The following is a 26523-nucleotide window of genomic DNA, read 5'->3' as shown; positions in this document are numbered from 1 at the left end:
ACGCCACAGTCCTGGGGCTAAACATTTGTAAATTACCATAATAACGCGAATGCAAAATGTCAATAAAAGTCTCACGCAAGCGACGGATATTATATTATATACCTACATCGCAGTTACTACCTAACGTGTGTGGTGAAAAACGCTGATATATATATACATATATATAATATATTATATATATTTAGGTATATACGGATACAGGAAGATCGCGTTTAATGTGTGTGCGCTCGGAAGATGTGTGACACGTGTTTTTTTTATTTAAAAACGACTCCTCGAGAGTATATTGTGACATTTTTGTTTTGAGATTTGTCTGCGCGGCGTTGAATATATATTATTATTATTGCGTGGAAACTATTGTCTCCACAACCTAACCGTTTATTATAAAATATGTATACATATGCAGGTGTCTGTGTGTGTCTTTCTCAAATGCTAATATCAAGAGTTCGAAAAGAATCACCCCCGTGGCATTATGACTGCAGCTGCAATCATATAAGAGCAGTGACGAACATTATAATAATATATTATACACTCAAATTCTCTACCCGCTGTAACTATATAACTGTAATGCCGGAGACAATTGAAATGCACGTCAATCTGGGATAAGACAATCACCTGGGAGATCAAAATAGATGTGATTTTACAACGTTATAATACTACCGGCTATTGTAGTATTGGCGTTTGTATTGATTAGAATCCAAAAAATTCGCGACAAAAATAGCTCAACTACGTATTACGCGCAAAACACATGTGAGCGATTTTTATTTATTTGATAACGTGACTTTTATAAGAACAAAGTATAATAATTTAAACTAAATTGACAATTGACAGATGTTGTGATAAGATATTATGGTTTAAAATATAATATACAATTGGGTACACACGATTAAAAATAATTTAATAGAATTTCATAAACTATAAATTATATCGTAACGAATGAAATATAGTAATAGTTGGTCAGATTCGAAAAGTTAAACATATTATTATTGGCTATCGACATCGTTCTTACTGCAGTTTTACGAGCATTTTTTTGCAAAGTTGGTTCGATTTACTGGTAGGTAAATTTAATAACCCCTCATACTTGATGTTACCGGTAACACGAATATCGAATTGTCCTAATCAACGAGGTATACATCGATGGTACCCTCGATATTACAGTCCATTAACAAAACGACAAATGGAGACGCTACGGCGACGTTCGGATAACGATTTAAATCTGAATAATATTATAACACCGCTGGTAGGTGTGTAGTAGTAATGATAATAATACTATATTAATTATACAATCACGTGTTACGAAATCATAATTATTATTCGAATCGCCGGTTTCCTTTTGAGCAGTCGGCATACATCTTCGGTATTATGCAATAAATAAACTTTTCCTATCGCCGCCGACGACGCCGCCGACGACGCCGCCGCCGTCGAGATGTCTTATAACCCGAGTAATATTTCCGAGCGTTTCACGAGTTATTATTAATTCTTCGCTTTAATGAAATTTCATACGTCTCAAACGACTGTTGCGTTTTTAATGACTTCGCACTGTAATATATAACATTATAATATTATATCGCACATTATAAGAACAATATAATAATATTATGACACACATTCCAGTGGAGATTTTCGCTATGAAAATGATTCGGACAAAAAGTTAATAGTACGTGAAATTGAACATCGTCGGGTTAAAGAAAAAACGTAATTATACCACCCAACGTGCATGATGGATATTGTTATATAAGTACGACATAATATTATATACCGTGTCTAATAGGTCACGTGGTTTTCAATTAATTATTGTTTATGTATTTAAATGGTATATACCTACTCATATAGAGTAAATTAAATATTTTCTGAGTTAACTTTAGAACAACAAAATAATATTATGTTTACAGCACTATGTCTGAAAAAAATGTGAATGTTTATTTGGCGATGGTAAAAAAGTTATAGGTACGATGGATAGGTTTTACATATTACGTGAATAACAGAAGAACTATTAAAATAGTATCGAACAAATAATAGTACATTAATGTGATAATAATAGTAAGGAAATTAAATTGTAGAAAAACAAGGTGTGAGATTGACCTACAAAAAATGTATCGAAACTATAATCTCCAAGTGTCAAGAAATTAAAATTGTTGTAATGAGCATATAGTGTTGAAGATTAACTGCGTTAATTATCTAATGTTATACTTATTAATAGTACCTAAGTTTAATTTTAATTATACAGAGAATTTGATCGAGTTAAACGATTGCATTTTTTCCAACAGTAAAACCATCATTATTATAACAATATAATCACGTGTATTTATAATGTCTAATTAGCCCATATTTGCATGTTTGCATATTTTTATCGTAGTTAATCACAAATAATTTCACCAAAGCATTATTTTTAAATGATATTATATTATAATATAGCTAAATTATCAAAGTAGAATAGAACCGTATTTAATATTATAATATATTATTATATTCTTTTGCCACTTAAATATTTTCTATCACATAACATAACATAATATAATATTACTGTATTCGCTTACAAATGCAGTTCTTGTTTTGTACTCATTAAGAGGATACAGACGGCATGCGTTATTTCGTCTTACAAATGTGTAACACGCGGCAAATTTATGTTTAGCATTTCTAGTTAAGCTTCATTAGTTTTAATACAAGAGTACATTTACTTAATGTTACACAATTTCTTTATGGTTATATTCTGAAGAGTTTTTGATATTTCAATTTTGAAATAATGTGAATTATAAGTGTGTAAAGTATTACAATTTGAAAACTCTCATTATAAAATTCGTTTCGTTATCGAAAGGAAAAAAACACCCTATTGAAAATATTATTAGCCTTAAGTCTGATAATAGGTAATTTCACTTAAAATATTAAAACAAATAAAACGAAAATAAGAATAATCGCTGGGAAAGATATTCTTTAAATATTAACACAATAAATTATGTTCAGTTTTCATTTATAAATTTGCACGGAAATGTTTCAATTTTGTTAATTGATATTATCCGCAGTAATAAGTAATCATTAGCATTACATTTTTTTAATGCTCTATGATTGATCACAAATAAATTGTAGTATTTACAGTTATTTGATATACCCCATTAGTGATTTAAATTTAATACTCGTACCGTTTCAATGTACAAACAAGAGTTTTAAAATACCGAAATAATTGCTCATCTGAACTACATTGAATAAATTAATTAAATGAGTTTATTTTGTTCTGAACTAACCATTATTATTTGGTTCTTAACTCGAACGTTTTAGTCTTTTTCTGTGCTCATCAAACGCACAACGCACAGTACACAGTATAATATAATATATATATATATATATATATATACATAAATACACACAAATAATATTATAATTTGGAATGACAAGAGGAAACTTATATATACTATTGAGCCCTTGTATTACGGCCAAAAACACGCCTTTTCCCATAGAGCCCCTAAAGTGGATTTTAATTATCTCCTATTTATCTTGGTCCCTCAATTCTGGTCAAATCATACGGGTGCTCGATTTTTGACAACACTGACTTGATATCGTTTGTCTAAAATGAATTCGCAGAAACATCCCTTTTCGACTCACATAAATAACGACTGCAGTATGTAATTATAATTTTAAAGTCTTGAATATTTTAGTATACGTAATTACATACCTTCGTCAACAACGACAACACTGTGTTAAGAATACAATGTACCTACACTTTGTGTACGAATACCATTGCAACGGATCCAATTTTTCTTTCTATAATGAATTTCGTACGCTTGGTATAGGTATAGCCGTATAGGTATTTAATTGTATGGAATACCCGCGACAAGTGTGTTTGAAAATTACACATTATTACATATTGTAATACTTTTTTAATTTTGGTAGGTTGGCGAGGTGGGTACTTTACCTAGGTCATTTTTACAAAATGTTCCATGAAATGACCAGCCTCGCAAACAGAATTTCGTTATTATCATAGGACAAAAGCACCAGAATGAGATTGATTAAAACACTTAATTTTTTAATATCTCCAAGCATAGCACGCAAGAGCGAGTTGTCAGAACAATTTTGAGTTTAGAATTTTCGTATTGTAATTTATTTTACTGCCAGCATTATATTTTTGGCACGATAGAATTTATGCATGCCATTTATAAATATTACTTAATATTATCTAATTTTTAAACACGAATATAATAAAAACTTTGTCTACAATTTGGTTGTTTCGAGAATACACTTTATTTTATGACAATAATGTTGTCACATACATTGTAAATTTTCAAGTGGCTTCAACTAACTGTTCATATAGTATTTTGTGGAACATTTTCAATAATCTCCAAAAAAATCATACCCTAGATATACAATATTACACTGTTTTTGATCGAAACATAAATGCAATATTTTTTGACGAACCACAAGATTTAACTTGTTATACAAAAAAGTAATCGATGCCAGTTCATTTCAACAACAGAAAAGCACTAAAAACGTACATCGAATCAATTTATATTGAAACAACAGTCCACCCTCCTATCAGTGCCGATGACGATGTCATAAATTGCGCCATGTCTCTTTTATTCATTACCCGTTTAAATTCAGCGTATTTCTATGAAATCCATTACCATTTTGTATACTTAAGAGCCGACGCGATTTTAGCACAAACTCGATTCAGAGGAAAAGCTCTCACGGCGCTAAAATAAAATAGTCAGACGGTTTTTTTTTTCGTAAGATGAAGACATTTATACATACAGGTCAAGTTTGACTCATTAAAAACTCTGTCGGTTATAATAGTTTCTTAATAAACGCCTAAATAATAACGCGTTTTGTAGTATTTTTTGTTAAATCTGTTTTGTTTTATTTTTAAGCCTGTAGTCGTATGACCAACCTGCGTGTCGTAACTAAAAATTTATAAGAATTCCCCATAAATGTCGTTAACTCTTGTAAGTACAAAAATATATGGTTATAATACATGAAAAGATTAAGTAGGTATAGTTGAAACCACAGGACGGCACTTTAAATTCGAAACAATTAAAGTAATTTTAAAATCTAATCTGCGTCCGGTCCGATGTTGTTCCATTCCTGTCATCTAACGAACGAAAAGGGACATTGAAAAATAATCAACAAATGGTGGTTTACTTTCAGCCAAATGTAACCAGACATTCAAGAGTATTAAATAATTCAATGTTTTCTTGCAATCCAATCACTGTTAACTCGTGTGTATTCTACTAAGTGCAAGGTGTTACTCACATCGGACACAATGTTTTGGTATTTTACACGTAAAATGTAAATACACAGTTTCTCTGTGTGTTTTATAGTTTGAACAGACTAAATAATTACAAGAATTAAACAAATAAAAAATAAATTGTTTTATCTGAATGGAAACCGACAACAATTTAAATAAATGGCAGTGGGATGCAATTTTCTAAAATTCCAAATAACTGTTTAAATTGCAGTTATTTACATATTTTGGTAGAATTCCACACTCTCACAATGCATATCTATAACAATATTATGTATTCCCTTTAAAGTTGTCATAGTCAACAGAAACGTTTTGTCAGGTGGTATTTCCAAAACAGTAATGATTTTCTATTCTGAAGTATTTCTGTCACTTTTTCCTATATTTTCGTTTTATCATCCAATACCTACGTGAAAAAGGCACTTTTTCAAATAAGTGTAATTTTTTGTATTCAATTGGCTTGATTGTCAGTAAAAACGTGTGTTGGAAAGTTCTGTAAAATGTTCATAAAAATAACCTAACAGCGAACCTGCGATAGAATATACTTACAAATATAATATACTTTACTGTGTACCGGCTACAATACTAAAATATACCTACTTTAATATTTCGATATATTTTAAGAATGTATAATTGATAAAATATTTCATATTCAACTATATAATAATATTATGTATAACTAATACATGTAAGATTATATTGAGTTCGATTTGCTAAAAAATAATAACGTTTTCAGCTCAAAAAATAAGTCAAAAAAATGTTAGCCAAATTAAATTTTGTTTGTGTTTTGACAGTATACATAATTAGATGAGTGTTTTTAGAAACTTAAGGTTACTTGGTTATCTAATTATTGGATATTGTTCCTATGAACTAATTCTAGTTATAATATTTTGGCACCTGTGACTGTACCAAACAATCAATAATAATTTAGGTCTAGACGCACAAAAAGCTTTTATCAAGTTTAAATGGTTCCCCTAATAACATTTATCTTCACGTCAAAGGTTTTTTTTAATCAAACAGTTAACACATTTATTGTTATTGGACATTCAGTTGTGTAATCGTTTGACAATAAAATTGTGTGGGCATAATAATATACACTCGTATAATATTTTATATGATTTATTACTTATTATTCATAATTTTTATCATTAACAACCTGAACAACAATATAAAAGAGTTAGCCAAGTGACATAAAATTGAGTAGGATGATAAATGTATTGGTTTAACAATTATGTATGTGTTTTTTTTTTTCAGTGGCTTCAATTTTAGATGGATGAATAAAATTGAGTATAGTGTTGGTATTTTGAATGTTTCATGTTTCTTATTCATCAGTGGTTTTCCTGGTTGTTGAGAAAAACTAACAATGTACAATAATAATACATTGAACAAATAAAAAATAAAAATAAAACATCAACAAGGCCAGTTTTTACGAGGGTTGACATTTCTGGATTTAAGATTTAATGACTTATCGTTTTCTTTAATTAACGTTTTATACGCTATTTTAATATCAGCTGGAAATTATGCAAAATAAAACGAACCAACTACTAACACACTCTGTCTCTGTATCCTATAATCAGGTATATTATTAATATAAATTTCAAAATATTTTAATTTTTTTTTGTTTTTAACACTAGAAAATGATATAGTGTAAAATTAATTATATTATATTATTTCAAATTTTCTCCTATTTCTAAAAAAAATATTTAAACATTAAATAGCTCAAAAATTTTGAAAACGTTTTTATTGACAAATTAATAATATCTTAAGTCGTAACTACTGTGAATTGTCATGTTTTAAATGTCTTTAATCTTTATAAATATATTGCAGATGTGCGTATTATTAAAATCTTTAACGTTTATACAATGGTTTGCATAAATCATTTATCTTATTTTTTTCTAAAAAAATACTTCAATGAAAAAAATCAGATTTATTGTTCATAGCTATTATTTGTTTAACGTTAAAATTAAAATACGGAAAAGTTTAAATATTACTATACCTACATCAAGTTCAATTTTATTCTCTGGATTAAATTTTATAGTGCACCATATTTTATGATTAACTTTGTACTTTTTAGTACCTATTATAATTTAAAATGAGAATACTGCGTTACTAATAAAATTATATGACCATGTAAACTATATTCGGTACACATTTTAATAATAAAATCTTAAACGCCAATAATAATAACTGCCCTCGACATTTAAAAAAAAATATTTTACGAAGTTGATAAGGACCCTAGATTCAATAGAAAATATATTTTTGAATTCTATTGATCATACATTTATTTACAGACTTTTAAAATACTTTGTCTACTTATTTACTTTTTTATATTAATATATAAGGTACACGAATAAAAGTTGCTTAAAGATATTAATTATATGATTTCAATTAAAAAAAAAATAGCAAAAGGTACAATATCTATTCATTATTTTTAAAATTAAAATTGCGACAATTATTAAATACTTTTTGTTCATTCTATCTCTTATAAGATTAACACAGCCAAATTGATATAACGCGGCAGTCGGAATTTAAAATTAATGGTCTTACATGCATATATTACTATGCATAAATAAATAATCTTAATTTAACTAATGGTCTTAATTTTAATAGTCTGAATTTAATTATTAAAACGGTATAGTATAGTAAGTATAAAATATTTATTTATAAATTAACAATCCATAGTATATATTTAAATAATATATCCATCGATCAAGGATTCAAGCAAAGTAAATTTATTTATTCAAAATAGGTACCTACTCAAAAATGTTTGTCATTTCCGGCGGTAGTAATAACTATGCCATTTATATCATCCATTTTTATTTATATTTATTTTTACGTTAGTCAATTTCATAGCAAATGGTCCCTCTCAAGTGCATGGAATCCAAATTGTTCTTATATAATATTATATAAAATGAAAAAAATAAACGTTTATCCAAACTCATACAACCTTATTCGAGTGGCTCTTATATTACCCATCAGTTAAGTCAACCATGAACATTTGTTTTCCTCTACACAAACCTGTAAAAACATGGGAAACACAAAGATATTGATATATTTACAAATCTCTTTAAATTTATCACGAGTATTAAATCAAATGGATTTGGTAAAATTCATAAACGAAGAGGTCAGATGTTCTATAAATCAACATTTACTGAGGTTAAATAATACAGGTTATCCAAGGGGATTATTTGGCGTTGCCCAGGTTTAATTTAATTATTTTAAGATATTGGTGGTTCGGTCATAATGCTTTGGGAGGGGGGGGGGCACAATAATTATATAACTGCAGTGTGCCCAAAAAATCACTACTGATACACTTTTTTAAAGCCATTCTGGAATTTAATAGAATGAATTACTGAAAAATAAATAGTTATGGAACTGTCCCAATTAAATAACAGTAACCGATTTCGAATTTATGTACCTAATAGGGATGTAAAAAAATGCTGATCTAGGGTTGAATAATTGTTTTAAATGGTTTCAACACAAATTCAAAGTCAACTAATGAAATATCAATTGTGTCATTAATTCGTACTAATTTTGTTTTAATTTTTTCCATATAATTTTTTTCTAATTACTCATAATAATATATGTTTTAATATTGTAATTTGATTGTTTTTTTCGAGCTGTTAGTATATATAAAGGTTTAGTATTTGTTTTGATTTGAATTTGTCTTATCATAAGGAAATATTGGATAAAAACATTGAATCCTATACATAATTATTCTCAACAACTGGGATTTTATCTGAGTTTCATCAAGACTTAATAATGTTTAAATGCTATTTTAACCATTTGCCACTCATAATATTGTATTTTTGTAAGTAGTTATTAATCATGATTTATCTACAAATTAATGATCTCAATACAATAATTTATTCTGGTCAAATTGAGCTAGACGAGTGTCAAATACACAATACAGAACACTGTGTATTCATATTGTTTTTAGTATGGCGTTTTATGTTAAATAATATTGTGACTTACTGTTCTATTATGATTACCTATACCCAACCTTAATGATTGATGTGAAAGGAAAAAATAAAATAAAATCATCGCTTAAATTAATTTAGTTGCATAATTTAATTTAGGTATTCTTAAAATGTAAAATACAGTTATTAAAAAAATATATTTTATAATATAATACAATATTATAATTATATGAATAACATCAATAACAATAATCTAAAAAGTGTGCTTTGTTCCTAGCAATCATAGAACTGAAAGGACTCCAAATAAAATTAAACTCGGTATATTAATCACTTTATTGGTTGATATTGAGCTAATTTTATGATCACAAAAAATATTAAAAATCAAAATTTTAAAGATAATGTATAATTTATTATGTGGGTAGGTATTCGTGTTTCATTCATATGATTCAATTTTTAACTTTTTCCCTCTTAATAATCCTCAGAGATCAATGATTTTTTTTTCTATTAATATCATGATGAAACAAAAACAAATAATATATATTATACATGATTTATTTTTTGGGATAGTTTAACTGTTTTACTAAACTTTTTAAACAGATTGTATGAATCTAATAACAGATATTCTTATTTTTAATAATAAATGATATTTTTATAACTCGTTAATATTGTAATGTGTGGCGTGTAACGTATTGATACATTTTGATCATAAAGATTATTTTTCTATTTTAAAAGTTTTGCAGTAAATTGTTTAGATAGGTAGGTATTTTTATAGTATTCTCAATAAACTATGTAACATTATAAGTAGGTATGAAAGTGTTGTTTACTTCGAAATATCGGAAAATTATATCAACGATATTAGCGTAACTTTCTACCCTTTTAAAATCCATTAACTATACAAATTTACAAGTACTCGTATTATATTGTAAGCTAGGTACTTCAGTTTATTTATATACTAGTATTGTTCATATCTCTAAAATATGTCTACATAAATCTAAGTGGTGCATTTAATAGTATTCCGTAATCATTTATTCTTCAACATCGTTTTAAACGTCAATATTGATGTTTTAAATAACCTATTAAAGGTAATGAAACCAATATAAATTATTTAAATGACTTATTATATTGTACCTACGTAATTAGTAAACAACTGTCGTTATCGGTAAAATTGCTTGTCATCGTACTGGCATGATCAAACTTCAGACCATGATTATTAATGATGTTATAAAACACATAAAAAATAAATAAATAAAATAGATTGAAATAATTATAACTTAAGTACCTACACCTATTACTGAATGGGGGCTTTTTAACTAATATGAATAACAAATATGTTACCTAGTCCGCTATTTATTTCAAAGCATCATTAATATCTTTTTAAACTTTTTTACTATCAGTATTATAATTATTATTATTATTATTACTATTAACAAATAAAATGATTGTTACTATTGTCAACTAACACGTTATTTCACACAATCAAATTTATAGTTTCATTATTCATAGTTCTACATGATTCTTTTTTTACCAATTACCAACGACGAATATATATTATATAGTAATAATGATATTTTTATTGAATAATATAAAGAAGAAACATTTTTTTTATATTTGTTAATATCGATACCTAACTGAATGAATATTATCTCTATAAATATAAATTAATACTGCATTCAAAATATATAGGATTACATTCCGAGTAGAGAATTTATTTAATTGAAATTTAAAAACTTGGTTATAACTTATTATACCTATATAATAAAATAATATTATTATGTATAATAGGAAGTACAACATTAAAATGTATGTTGTTTATTAGGTATACAATGTCTTCCTCATATTTGAATTTTTTCACTGACGAATATATAAAAAAATGATGAATAAAAACTAAGATACTTAAATGTATGATAATTGTATGATAATTTTCCATGTTACTTAAATGTCTAAATCTGCAAAAAATATCGTAATTTAAATAATTAATTTAAATTTTTACAAAAGAATTTGTTTAATTTTTTTTTTTAAGTAGGTACCTACCAATTTCATTGGGTTAATTATTGTTTATAAGATTAACGTTAATAATAATATATAGGTACGGCAGATATGTAAAGATTATTTAATTGTTTTTCAATTATTTTTTATTAATTTTATCTACTGAATTAAAATTGTACTAAATCATTATTTTGTATATTTCTTTTGTTTGTCATAATATTATAGGTATAAAACAAATTAAACCAATTACAATTTGCAGTAAATTTGTTGAAATAAAAACTTTTGAAAGATAATAGTTCATCTATATTATGTTACATATTATTTTAACATATCGATTTCAAATTCGTGATTTATAACACTTAATTTTTGATCGAGTAACTCATATATAGACGGTAATCTTCCACCCTTACGTCTTATACACATAGCAATGATGAATCTACCCGACGCCGAAGAATGTCAACTAAATCCTATATGATACGTATCTTTATATCATTGGAATAAATTGTATTAGCTTTTTAGCTTTATCACACAAATAACACACGTCTTGGGTAGTATTAATGTACACTGTATAAAAATATTATGTATAGGTACTTACGCAATTTTTTTTTTGTATCAAGAGTACATCACACCCGCAAGTATTGTCTAGCAGACGCATAATATGACTGGCCAATTTTACGAGTAATTTTACGTTCAAAATAACACATTTTACTTTGATATTTTTATTATTTCAATGAATTGAACTGGTATCAAATTTAAGGTAAGAATATTAATATTTACTGTCCAAATTAAGATTTTTTTTTTTTTTAAATTTAAATTTTGAAGCAAGTTATAAGTGTTTGGACATTTACAACTTTAAAATACTCATTAAGTATCTACTTGCTTCAAAATGTAAAAAAGATATTTAAAAAAAGACTACTTTCGGAACTCAAATAATAATTTACTTTTAAATTATTTATCAATATTTACTATCATATTAAAAATTCATAAATAAAATGGATTATTCTAAACTTAAATTTATCTACGTAATAGGTTTGTCAGACAGTGATAATACATGAGAATGTGACATTATCTTAAGTTCATTAATAGAAACATATGTTTTATATCATCAAAGTAAAAACTATCAAAAGCTAGAAATAGGTATGTATGTTGCATGCAATATTAACTGGTAAATAATATAAAAATTAATTAGCCGCTTTATTTTCATGCAATTTAATATTTTATATGTATTTATATTTACTTTAAACAATTTAAATTGAATTATATTTTGTTTGTAATTTAAATTTATTATTTACCCAGTGATATGATAAAAAATGTTCATGTTTTTTCTTTAAAATATACATTTTTATTTTCAATCAATTCTAATTTCTAACTTATAAATCATACAATTTAACAATTTAATACTGCTAATAACAAAAATATTTTAGAGCCACAAGATTATAAAACCTCATTTCACTTTATAAGAATATAATTTAAATAAAAATAATATGATAATTATTGCGTGTAAAATAATTTCATCGATCTTTCAAAAAAGAAGTTCTATAAAAAAAAAAAAATTACTTCTTTTTGAAAGAAATAAGCTAAATGCTACTATTTTATATAATATGTGATATTATATTTAGAATTATATGTAGTATAAACAAATGAGTGAAACTAATATCGTACATACAACTATACATTGTGCTTTAAAATTATAAATCATAACTGTTTTAAAATTTATTTTTAATTTAACATACCGGTGAATCGTTATAATGTATAAAATATAATTCAGAAACTATGGATTAGTTTTAAGCTATAAAGGGCTATAGGGTTTACAAAAAATTGAGATAATACATTATATTATTTATAATAGCCCATATTATAAGATAAACTAAAATAAATCCTAAACAATTTATATATTTTAATATGAGAAAATTAAACGATAATTAATCGATACCTTGTTGGTATATATTAGAGAATATAAGAAAAATATGTTTTTCCAAAGCAAACTTAATAGGTAAGCAAAATGTGCATTAAAATCAGTTGTTCCCAACCTGTGGGTCCACAGTTCCCAAGCATTTTTTTTTTTTTTTTTAATATTAAAATAAATTTGAAAAAATTTAGATTTTATGAAAAAATAGTAATTAAATTGTGAACCAATTATACAACTTATAAATACTCATAATAACGTTAGGTTGTTCTTAAGTACCATTGATTTTATTTATTCTAAAATCTAAAATCTGAGAAAAAATGATTCTTGGTTTTGAGGGGAAAAAATGTTGGGAAACACCGACTTAAATAGTTACACCTAACAATGAATTATTTCAAAAACAAATTCGTGCGTTCAACGATTTTAAAAAACTTTAAGCGACAAATAATTAAATACTCACGCTAACGCGACGTTTACATATAATAATTATAATTTACTGGAAAAAATATTTGTCAAATGAGTAAAAATTAAAAAATGTCTTTCAATACAAAACGGAATAGTAATCGTAGTTAGCTTATTCGAACAGTGAGGATTTTTACTCGCAAACGGTCGCGGGTTAGCACGAGTATGTTATACCTGCGTATATCGTCAAGTTTGCAACGAAAATTATTTTAAAGAAAATTCAAGAACACCGACAATGATGAGTACAGTTAATAAATAATAATAAATAAAAATAATAATATAATTATTGGAGTTATTATTTTTTGCACTTACCGACGGCGAAGAAGAACGGCCACATCAGAGCGAGGTGGTTGCACGCGATGAGAGCCAACACGATTTTCCACGTCCAACCCGTCAGTCTCAAGAAGGTGATCCCATGTGGAGCCATTTTCTTTTCCTTTTTTTTTTCTATCGACTTGCGGCGAGTAAGCGGTTCTCACTTGAAGTTGGTCTTAACGAACGGTTTTTCGTTTTCACTTTGGGTTTTGTCTCCGAGAAAAAAAATGTTTTCAAAAAAAAAAATTGCCTCCGTTTCGCGCGGGGCAGACGACCACTCGACCAGTGGCGAGAGTTTGGGAATAACGATGGTATTTAATACGACGTGTGATTGTTATTGTCTTAAAGGGACCATTCGATCGGGTTGGACTTTCGGATAATATAAGGTACGATAACAACGACAATAATATTATTGCTGCGTATGGTATCGCGCGCGCAATCGTCCCGCCGCGGTTCGATGACGACAATAATATTATTATATTTTAATTTGTGATAAAACAATACCGTTAGGTAAAATAATATATTTTATTACGATGAAAAATTAACGGTCAGAGTTCACACTCCGTCACATCGATAGGTATAGGTGCGTAATAAAAATATCACGACACGGATCCTCCGGCGGTGGGTGGCCCCGTCGTTTTGGATGGTCAGGGGAGGTTTTATCTCGGATTTTTTTTTACGTTGACTTTTTTAATATTGTTACAACGACAAAAACGACGGCAAAGACGATATGAATATTATTGTCGACGGGCGCACACCGGCGTTCAGACCAACGGCGGACAGTCCACTGAAATGCCGAGTCGCGTGCGTCGTCGGGAAAACGCGGGTCGTCTGTACTCTCGCGGCTGGCGAAAACGCGGCGGCGCGCGAACCCCCCGAGTCGGCGGGTGGCGCTATGCGCTTTACTCGCCCGCCCCGCAAACCGACAGCGCCATCTGTAGTTCAAGCCGCGCGTGTTATAATATAATATTATACGCTCGTCTGCACCGCCGTCGGACAACAACAACAACAACAACAACAACGACGACGACGACGACGACGGGCGCGCACGTGGGTGTCGGGGTTTTCGTTTATTGGGTGGGAGGGGGGAGGGGGGCTCACAAATTTTCCCACTCACAAGATACCATCACCGACATTATAATGTTGATACGATTACGAAACAAATTGGATTTAGATTTTAAGCTGATATTCGAAATTCGAACTCGCAGTACATTACGCGACGAACCGAACTGAACTAAGGCGAAAATTTGACTTTCATGCCTGCACACCGCCACAGACAGGTCGAATTCCTGTTACTCCCTGTATTTTCCTGGTTTTATTTTTCAGAGAATTATTATTGTTTCCTGGTATTATTTACCTATATTTTACTATCCCGTTTTTGTCGTTCCTATAAATAACATTTTTTGGAATTTATGGCGCGTAATTTTCGTCGAATGTTGACTATCGTACGTAATCTCTATAGTACCTAGAAACCTAGAGTTTTCAACGAAATAATCGATCGGCGCTTTCCACAAATCTTATGACGTGTACCCAACATAATTATATCAAATTCGAAAGAAAATTATGCGTGCGTCAGTATACAGGCAGGACAAAAGTGAGTATTTTTTGAGGGAACTTTAAAAGTATACGCTTACCCATTGACCATAACTCGAATAGCATATACGTATTTGCTCATTTTTAATTATTCAACAGACATTTTTTTCAATAGATGTGATGTATCTAGATCAAAATTCGATCGAGTTGTTTTTGAGATTTATAACTTAATATTTTTTGTGCTAAGAATAATAAATTAGTTTACGCCAATAAACAATTTTAAAATGTCAGTGATCATTATTGATCAATAAATATAAATAAGTCGTAAAAATCGTCAAAGTATAATAAAAATACAATAATTTTAAAATTTAAATAAATAAATAAAAAAGGTGGGTAAGTGAATTTCGCTCTGCTGTACAGTAGGTTACAAGTGGGTCACTGTATAATGGATGGTATTAAATTTGAATTCAATGATATAATATCATTGTATAAGAAAAACGATTCTGAGCGGAGACGGTATGTCAGTCTAGGTATAAGACATAATATTATATTATAGTCTATAGTATTTAAAAAAAAAATTGACCTATAATAGGTACCTATAATAAATTCCAAATTAATCATATCATAATATCTATTAGGTACTTATAACGCCAACAAAAAACCGTGGTACTATCATAGATATATAATAGTATACTTTAGAAGTTTCAAGTTTCACATTTTTTACACTTTTTGGCCCAATAGATAAAACTTTATTGACATTCATAGAAAAAAAAACTAATTAAATTGGAAACTGAAATTGTCCGTAAACAGCTCAAAACAAATCAAAATATTTTGAAAATTTTATCATGTATAGAAAATGGAAATATAAACAACCAGTGAAAATTTCATGTATCTACAGTCATTCGTTTTAATGTTAAACCAAAAACCAAAATCAATTTTCTCGAAAACAGATTTTGCGTAAAAATTCCCGTTTTTCCTTAATTTTTCTTTTGTTTTTCACGGCGCTTTTGAAAACTATTGGAAAAATGTTACTTTTGACCCCCCAAAGTACCAACTAGATTCACTTTCCTATCAGAAAAGGTACTGTTGAAGAAAATCCAAGCACTTTTACTGTCTTAAAAGTTGATGACAGACATAAAAAAAAAAATAAAAAAAAAAAAACACACATCATTGTAAAATCAATACATTCATCGTTCCATTCAGAATCTAAAATGTTATTGTATCCAATTATAAAAAAATATTTAAAAAAATATACTCAAACAAGTATCAATGATTAGTTTATTTGTATATATTATTAAATAAATTATCTCATTCGATTACAATGTTTTATTGTTGACAAGACGTGGTATAGTAAAATAATATGTGTTCACAATAATATAAAGACCACGTTCTTTATATTCCACTTCAATATGGCACACTTTGAACATCCAAGAGCAGTGGGCTTGCGAAGAAATCACTATGGACGAGAAAATATCTTCAGAGCGTGATCTTCTTACTACGGCCACTGGCCAGGTATGGTCATTTTCCGACAAAAACCGGGAAGGCCTCGAAACGGCATGACCAAAAAGTTATCGACGATCCATCGTCAACAATGTGTGATAGGTACTAGCACAGTTGTATAAAGTTGGTGATGCAACATGCAAACTGTATACAAACCGTTTTTCTATTTATCCTGGTATTGGGCTGAAAAATTGTCAACGCCACAATGTCTCGTCCGGTAAAAACTATGGTAACGAAAATTATGTTCGGCTGGATGACGATCAATTTATTAACTGTACAGTGTACACTCATTGATATACCTACAAATAGTTCAAAACCGATCTCCCATCGAAAGCCAACAGTAAAATATTATGTACTGCATCGCTTTTTCGTAAATTTAACAATAATAATATTATACTATTAATAGTCTGTTAATATTTTTTTCTCGTATCGTTGTGCGATAATTTTTTCAACATTTCTGTGATAAATTAAACAAGTATTGGGTAAGATCGGTGAAGAGCAAACACATTATGACACCGTCACCGCTTCTTGAGTTGTAAGTATTTAAAGTTTAGATTGGTCGAGCGGAGTGGTACGGGGTTACCCCGCAAAATGTTTGTCCACTACGCTGCTTGTCTAAACTTTAAATACTTATAACTCATAAACTACACGTCCTAAATTCGATTTTTATGTATCAAAATACTTAGAAAAATATATTTCTTTGGAATATGAAATTAAAACTCAGTTGTCATTCAAAAAAGTAAAAAAACTTAAAAAATATAAGGATAAAAAAAACAGGTAATTGGATGTCGCTCTGCTGTACAGTAGATTACAAGTGGGTCATTGTATAATGGTTGTATTAGACTTGAATTCAATGATGTAATATCATTGTATAAGAAAAACGATTCTGAGCGGAGACGGTTTGTCAGTCTGGATATTTTATATTTTGTTATTATTTATTTTATCATGTAAGTTGAATTAATATTAAAATATTATAATTTTTTATTCGTTTCTATGGTGATAAACAAAGCGTTTGAAATTAAAATCCCATTTTTAGCGTTTTTTCGTATTTTTCCGGTTGTTTTTCCCGTGACATTAAATAACTATTGAAAAAATCGAAAAATAACCTCTTTAAAGTACCATCTTGATCCAATTTGCTAAAAGATAAAGTACTATATGTTGAAATCGAAACACTCCTTCTGGAAGAAATTTTGTATACAGGATATAAAAAGAAGAAAAAAAAAATAAACACCATTGTAAAAACAATAGCTTCCTCGCTCCGCTCAGAATCTAAAATGTTTAAAAATATAATTTTTTAGTAAAAACTTTGTTTTTTAATTCAATTTGAGGCTATGTAAAAAGATATTTTCAAAAATATTAATAATTTTTGAAAGAAGTAGTGTTTAAGGATAAAAAAATCACGTTGTACACAGAAACTTAAATTTTGCAAACGTTAGTAATACGATGAAAAAAAAACCTATTCTTTAGAGCAATTTGATCTCAATATTTTTAGGACCGCGACCCTATTTTATCCCCGAAAATCTATCGCCATATCCACATGGTTTATTTACAAGATTAAAATTTAGTTCTAAAAATAAAATTTTAATTAATATTATTATAATTTATTACTTTATTAGCTTATAAACTATAATGAATATAATATTCGTATAATATATAATGAATACATTTCTTAGAATCTATTATCTATATAATTCATAGTACGTAGCTACACAAACTATAGTTTGAAGCGTTTACAGGCAGGAAAAGTTCACGGCGATGTTTTTACAGATGAGTCTAAAAACCACGCAATGTGTGATAAGTGATAAAAAAATATCACATACCTATGCTGAAAACAGCGATTCTGCAATTGTCGAAGTTAAGAATTAATCGATAGGAGGTCTGCGACCTCCATAATCTGTTGCGATGTACCCGATTATTAGCTATTAATTAAACATTTTTATTAGATATAATATTATATTGCTTACTTGTCAAGAAATATCACATTAAAAAAGGTATTGAAAGAAAAGACTTAGCTTATTTAAATTAAATGTTAAGTATATATTTATACTGCAAACACCAGTGTCTTTTAAAGGTATGAAAATAGCTATGATTCGTTGTGTGGCACGGGTGGAAACATAAATCAACCAACTGAAATATGAAAAAAAAGGTGCAAAGATTATAATTGCTTTCAAAGAAAATACAATGTGAAAATATTCACCTCATTTGTTGTAGTAATCAATTTTACATTGTATATAGCTATATATAAGATTATAATAATTGTAATATTTGCTTTTTTTAATAATTGCTGTTGATATAGACACAAAATAATTGGTTTGGCCAAATACAATTATGGTGTACACAACAAAATTGAATTTATAGTTGGACATTTTTTGAAATCGGCTAATGAAGTAAATGGTGATGTCATTGTTATATCACTTCTATATAAGTGGTCCAATATACAGCAAAAGTCAACCATTGTTCCGACATCTAATCTTGGAGTTGGGAAGAAAAATAACTGAATACACATTGGCAACGAATTTGGGTTAAGATATGTAATATTGATAACTGGTGCATCAAAACTCAAAACATACTTTAGCTGTATGTTAGGCAAGTAGTATATATGTGGTATTAGGTGGTAGTGACGATCGACAATGTCGTAATGTTTTCGGTGGAAATAATAATTTTCCATGTTATTGTTCGATGATGATCTAGTGGTTTTAGAATTATAACTGACTGTTCAAAAACTGTCCGACATCTGTTATATTATGTCATTGTATCACAATTCACAACAACCATATTATATAATGCTAAAGAAAATACATTTATTAGATACATATAATATAATACAATCCTAAAAATTTTTAAAGATGCACTTTTTCAATTTTCACTTATCTAAATGTACATCTGAACATTTTGGAACATCGTCTGTTTTCCCCACGTTCAATACAATATATTTTTGATCGAGTTACACAGTATATCATTAATTATGTTTGATTCCTTGCAGTTTTAATGGATTCAACACAATTTTTTACACATTTGATGTACAGATATGTATTTGGTGATTTCAATAATTTAGAAACTGTATATAATGGTCTTAAAATATTTTTCCAAATAGTTAATAGTAAAATAAATTCAAATAACACATTTTTTTTAATCTTATTATTTTTATCTGTTCTTCTATATTCTTACTGGTTGATGATTTTGTCACATCAATATATAAGTATTCTAATGCATAGACTGCATTATGTCTTGCTTACTATCTCATTGTACATACTTTTTACTTTCAGACCTATTTAGGACTTTTTTCTAATATTATACTATAGGTATCCATATTGTCACTAAATTTTAATGATTCCCACCTTGGTGGTCTACTTTTACTAAACAATTTGAATATTTCTTGAATTGTGTCAACAGATTATGAGGTATAATTTTAGGTTATTACCGAGACTTTCATTTGAAAAAAAAAAAATCTGTTTTATGTAATTTACAATTAAATCGTTACACAATTTTTGAATTTATCATTATTTAGAAATAAAATGTTATACAAGTTTTTGGTTTGTAGTTATTCAGAATTAAAACATTATACAAGTTTTGCGTTTATTTAGAATGGTGTTAGTACCTATTAAATGTATTAATAGTAACTAATGCTGGCAGGTAATGGCCCGGATACAAAATATAATAATATAATTAATTCTAATGTCCGTATTCATGAAATAAATATTTCTACGAAACCAGTATAACTTTTAAACAAATTTATTTTAAATTATTTCGTTTTGGGTTATTATTAGTTGAATATAATTCTATAAATTACGTTTTGCGTTATGTTTTGCTTAATGATATATAATATATTTTGTTAATTGTTATGTTTTGCGTTTTTATTTAATTATTTTTGATTATCGCTTTCTGTTATAATTACATTCATAAATTGCAATCGTTTTTTTGTTAAATATAACGTTATTATAACATTTTCAATCCTAGGTAGTTACTTTTTGTTATATAGTGGCGTAGTTATGATTTTATTCTAGGAGGAGATGGATCATTTTACTAAAATGTGTTCATTTTTCAAGTTATTATACCCAACTACAAAATATTTATCGATATTTATAAAAATAAAAACAGAAACATATAAAATAAATATTCGATGAAAATGTATAGTATTTATGGTTATTCGTTGTTGAACTACGAAAAAATGAGGAAATCGTTCAATGAGAAATTGTTAATTTACGGCTATATAACCAATCTCATAAAATTTTGAACTTCAAATCAATCAAAACTATTGTGAATTCACACTCATCTTTTTATTTATTTACACTAATAACAGCTTATGAGGAACCTTGTATTAAAGTTTTAAGTTTTTTCACCAAGTAAGCTTACCTCATCACTGTGGTGTTAAAAAGGTAAAGAACCTGTACCACCTTGGTGTGAAGTAATTTTAGATTTTCTTAATAGGTCGAACAAAATAAATAACAATACTCAACACGGCTGCTAAAATGTAACTGCGAAATAGAAACATATCAAAAACAATACCTATCACAATATTTCGAAAATCACGGATAAATATTGTAGAAGTGGTAGCTTTGTTTTTAGAATTTTTAGTGCAACAGTTGATGTTATAATATAGGTACTACCAAGCACAGGGATGGAAAGTATGTGGCACACGAATACAATTTGGGGGCTTGAGGCTATTAGAACATGTATTATATATATTTTTTTATTAAATAATAAGACAACAATGTAATCACGTCATTATCATTGATGTTTTCTTTAAAATATACTTCACATGTGGAGACATCCAAAAAATTACAAATAATTAATTTTAAAAATAAAAGATAATAATGGATGATTTAATTTAACATTATACAGTAACATGATATAAAACTAAAAAATCAATTAATAATCAAATATCAAGATGGCTCAGCTGTGAACGAATTTGGTATAGTAGCAACTCTCTTTCCTTTAGAAACGGCATTTAACTGTCCACTGGAGTGGTACAATTTGCTAAGTCCACTTGTATTAAAGTGATTATATTATTTAAAAGTGTTTATTATATTATATTTTAATTTTAATAAGAAATAATAAGACCACAATGTAACCGCATTTTCATTACCATTGATGCATTCCAGAAACATTGTCTAATGCATACTACATGTGGGACATCAACTACAAGCGAGTACAAGATTTTTACTACGTAATATACTATTATACGCACTTAGAGAAATTGTGAGCTAAAAATACTTTTAAATCTTTTGATGCTGTTTTAAAACTCGTTACTAAAATATTAAATTTCATTACTCCACATGGATTGAATAAAAACAATTTGAAAATGTATTAATACGTACTTGAGTAGTTCAAAATGACAATGCAAAATATCGAATGACATCCTATGTAGGTATCTGAAATTCCGAATGCTTCTAACATTCTAAAACTGTTTAATAGTTTTTAATGTCACAAACAGTGTAAGTATACTGTTACCCATCGAATATATATATTTTTAAATTTCAATGACTACGATGACGAGACGTTCGCGACGATGGTGGATGTTTCGTCAATCGCTTGTGATTTGTCTTATCACGTATAAATTATAATAATATGCATTTTTTATTACGCGAATCGCCTTTTTCTGCGTGTGTGTATGACGCACACGCTAAAAAACGCGTTTTAGTGTCATCGTCTTCGTTTTGCCTGATTTTGCCAAGCAGAAAACGCATTCTATATAAAGTATTAGTTAAGGCTAACTCGTGTCTCAAAGGCCATATTTGGCCGTTCAAGGCCTAAGCAGTGGGCAGTGACCTGTTTTCAATTTTCAAGTTGGAACTAAACACATACAAAAATCCAATTATTTCCAAGATATTTACATTTTCTTTTTTTTTCTATTATTGGTGGCTTGCCGAAGAAAAATTCGCCGTTTGATATTGAGAGTCAAACGATGAGGTTCGTCGTGATTTGACCCACCAAGCATGTCTACAACTGTTTCATGGACCAATATTTTCCTTCAATAATGAGATAATATTTTCATCCGCAGTCTATTATCTTCCAATGAGAAATTAATAAGAAAATAATAAAAATATTTGTAGCGTATATTATTAGTATGTTAACAAAAAAAAAAAAAATTATCTTTGAATTATGAATCATTTTATTTTTTAATAATATATATATTATTTTTTTTTTTTTGTCATATTATGTTTAGTAGAAATAAATTAAATAGCAAAATGTATTATAACTTATAAGTATACATTGTTTAAAACTCTTCATTAATAACTTTTATTAAGAATATTTGTTATTATTATTTTATTGAAACATTTAATAACAATCTTTAGTTTATGCTATATACACAAAAAGTAGTGACGAAAATAATTGGCCTGATTACTGGAATTAAACGTCAGTACAATCAATACCTAGATTCAAATCAAGCTCAAATAACCCACAGTAGTTTTAAGGTATAAATGGTGCCCGTATCAATTGCACTAAAACAAGTGATCTCAGATGAACCATGAGCATTTTATTGTAAAAAATGGAACATTTAACTGCCGACGCACTTATAAACGTATACTGTAATTGCCGTATTCAGAATTCAATTAATAATACATAATTTTAACGAGCAATGTAACCATTAGGACACTCACCTCTCAACAGTTCAGAAGCTTACAGGTACGCATTACCTTTTAGAAGTTAGTATAGAGTCAACATAATATTACGTGTTGTTTTTGAGAACCATGAAATACATTGAAACCCCTTGTCTCGACAAAAGTTCGAACGGACACTTTTTGTCCCGTTCTTAGAAAATAGGTGTCCCGTAACCTGCATATTATATTATGGTATAATAATATATGAATGAAAGAAAGACTATTCACACGGAATAAGTACAACATTATACAGTTAAAAGTTTTATATATTGAAATAAATATGTAAATATAAATAACAGTTTTGGATAATGATTATTAATGACCATCGAGAATTGTCAGCAATAACATTGAGTGTATGATACATGTCACGGTATTGAAGTATTTCACAGTATAAGTATGAACCCATGCAACTTTCACCGTATCTAATCACTCACCTTATCTAATATTCAGACAATTATTAACAGATTATTAAACAATTTTTGGAGGAACTTTTATTTTATAGAGTTCTGTCGAAATTGTTTCCCTGATTTTTTTAACATGGTCATTATATGTTAGTAATCTGCACCCGATAAGGTCAGATCTAACAATAATATGTTTTTAATATATTTAACTAACTATATTAATACGTGGTTGGCTAAACCTCACGTTGATTGTAGCCAATAGTATAACAGTTGGAATAAAATTATAATATATAATATATATATTTTATTAAGACATAACAAGATAAATATTATCAAATTTCGTATCCCTTAAGATTAGTATTTTTAGAAATATTTTAACGTACCAACTTACCCATAAAAAAAAAAAAAATAATACAAAAACACAAATATTATTAGTACCTATAAGGAATTAGGGCCGAAAAACTTTTTTGTCTACTATTATATTTCTGTTTTTTAATATTATGCACAGTAATATTTTAAAAACATTTGGACACAATGTTCTTATGTATCGGTATTGACTCAAATAAATGTTATATAAGTATCTACTGTTATTGTCATAATAGTTAATAATATTAAAACAAATGCAACTTTTAAATGGATATTATATTATTAATAAACGTTTTGGTAAAATCATATAATAAAAAAAACATTTCCTTTTCAAACGAATATTGTAATTTTAAAAATGAAGCTTTGAAAATACAAATTGCGTGTACTTGTAAGCTATATTTCTTTAAAGTTGAATAATAGCATGAGAATAAATTTGAAACAAAAGTTATTTGTACAAGTAAAATGTGTCACAAACTTAGAAAGTATATACTTACATATACATTTCTGTTTTTTCTTTATAAATGACAGTTTAATTATACACAAAATAACTGCCACAGAAGAAAGTTATTTGGTTCTTAATACGTATATAAAAAAATATATAATATATCGAGTTAATGTGTAGACTACGGGAATACTCGTCTTATTATATTATATATTATATTTCTTCGGCACTTAATTAAAATTCATTTATCGTGAAATTAGATTGTATGACAAAACTACTTCGAAAGCAGAGCTAATATTAAGCAGTTATTAAAATGCATCGATTTGGTTATAATAGATACGCATTTGGAATATATAGAGTAGGTAAAAAACGTACAAAGCCCTAGGAAAATGTTCATAATATATAATAAAAATATTTAAAATTTTATTAGAAGTGGGAAAACATTTTTTAACCTGAAGAATATAATCCCTATATATCATTTAATTTAAGGATCCCCATAGACACATTTTAAATTCTGAGCGAATGTATTGATTTTACAATGATGTGTCATTATTATGTCTGTCATCACCTTTTGGGATAGTAAAAATGCTTTGATTTTCTTCAAAATTATCTCGTTCGATGAGAAAGTGAGTCTAACTGTTAGATACAGAAAAACCTAACAGTCACAATTTTTTTTTTAGAAGTATTTCAACTTTAAAGTTAAAATGTTGACAAAATACGTAAAAATCACCAAAATTTGCAATATATTTTGAGTAAGAAATTGATAACAATTTGAAAATTTGATAAAAGATTCCTCAACAATTTTTCTACCTTTATCAAAAAAAAAATCTATAAATGTTAATAAAATGTTATTTGTTTGGTCAAAAAGCGCAAACACGTAATATCAAATGATTTTGTTGTTAAAATATTATAAAATGTTCAACTTTTATAGCTAAAGATTGAAAAAGTATAACAAGGTTCCACGTTAGTTGGTTATTATGTAACCGAAAAATCTAAAAAATATACATAAACACGGTTTTTGTTTATATTTATTTTCAGTAAAAATTTGGACGACATTTTATATTAAGTAATCAAGAATAATGATTTTAGTTATTTTTTTGTTATTTTATAATATTAATTAAGCTCACCGACTGTCGTATTAATAATAAGTAATAACAATATAAATATAATATAAAATAACAAACCGTCTTTGGTCGTATTAAATCGTTTTTCGTATACACTGATATTATATCATTGAATTTAAATTGAATACCATCCATTACAGTGACCCACTTGTATAACCTACTGTACAGAAGAGCGACATAATACGTATCGTAAACTGTAAATGTACAGAATTTTTTTTTAAAATGTCACCATTTGAAAGATTTGTTATAGTGTGTCACCAATGCTTTCCGCTGACCATGTCTTGTATAGTTTGTTAAGATGTTTAAAGTAGATTTATAGGTAATAGTATTTATTGGATTTAATTGATATTCAATTCTATAATCAATAGGAATAATTATAATTTTAAAACTAAGTTTTTTTGAACTATTTTTTTTCTCATTTTTTAAAAAAAAATGTTTGAATAAATATTTAAATGTACAGGTAAACACAGTGATGTACAATAAAGAATAGTCTATCTTATAGGATATGAACTTTAAAATAATTATTTAAGAAAAAAAATTACAAGTTATTATAACAAAAAGTCTTAGCAATGCACAATATAATATAATAATACTCATAATATCATTATATGTAGTAGTTTATAATATTAAAATGTGTAATACTAGTGTTGTGATCAAACAAGTTATTATTGAACAGACTGTTACTTAAGTATTTTCCCTAGTATTTCTTATGATTTTTATACTGTATAGATATCACTATAAA

At 27.6% G+C, this 26523-nt stretch overlaps 2 protein-coding genes across 2 annotated transcripts in view; one reads left to right on the top strand and one right to left on the bottom strand.

Moving 5' to 3' along the window:
* Positions 1-14659, bottom strand: part of LOC100572033 — a 424551-nt gene extending 409892 nt beyond the window's left edge. The window contains exon 1 of the mRNA XM_029488202.1: positions 13811-14659. Within this exon, the coding sequence (XP_029344062.1) occupies positions 13811-13925 (115 nt within the window). The 5' untranslated portion in view covers positions 13926-14659. The remainder of the gene's footprint in view (positions 1-13810) is intronic.
* The window catches only part of LOC100571193 (monoacylglycerol lipase ABHD12), a 90011-nt gene that overhangs the window by 29765 nt on the left and 33723 nt on the right, over positions 1-26523 (top strand). The window lies entirely within an intron of this gene.

Source organism: Acyrthosiphon pisum, chromosome X (assembly GCF_005508785.2).
Source record: "Acyrthosiphon pisum isolate AL4f chromosome X, pea_aphid_22Mar2018_4r6ur, whole genome shotgun sequence".
NCBI lineage: Eukaryota > Metazoa > Arthropoda > Insecta > Hemiptera > Aphididae > Acyrthosiphon > Acyrthosiphon pisum.
The sequence above is the reverse complement of the archived record's forward strand: the minus strand, read 5'-3'. Positions and strand labels throughout refer to the sequence as shown.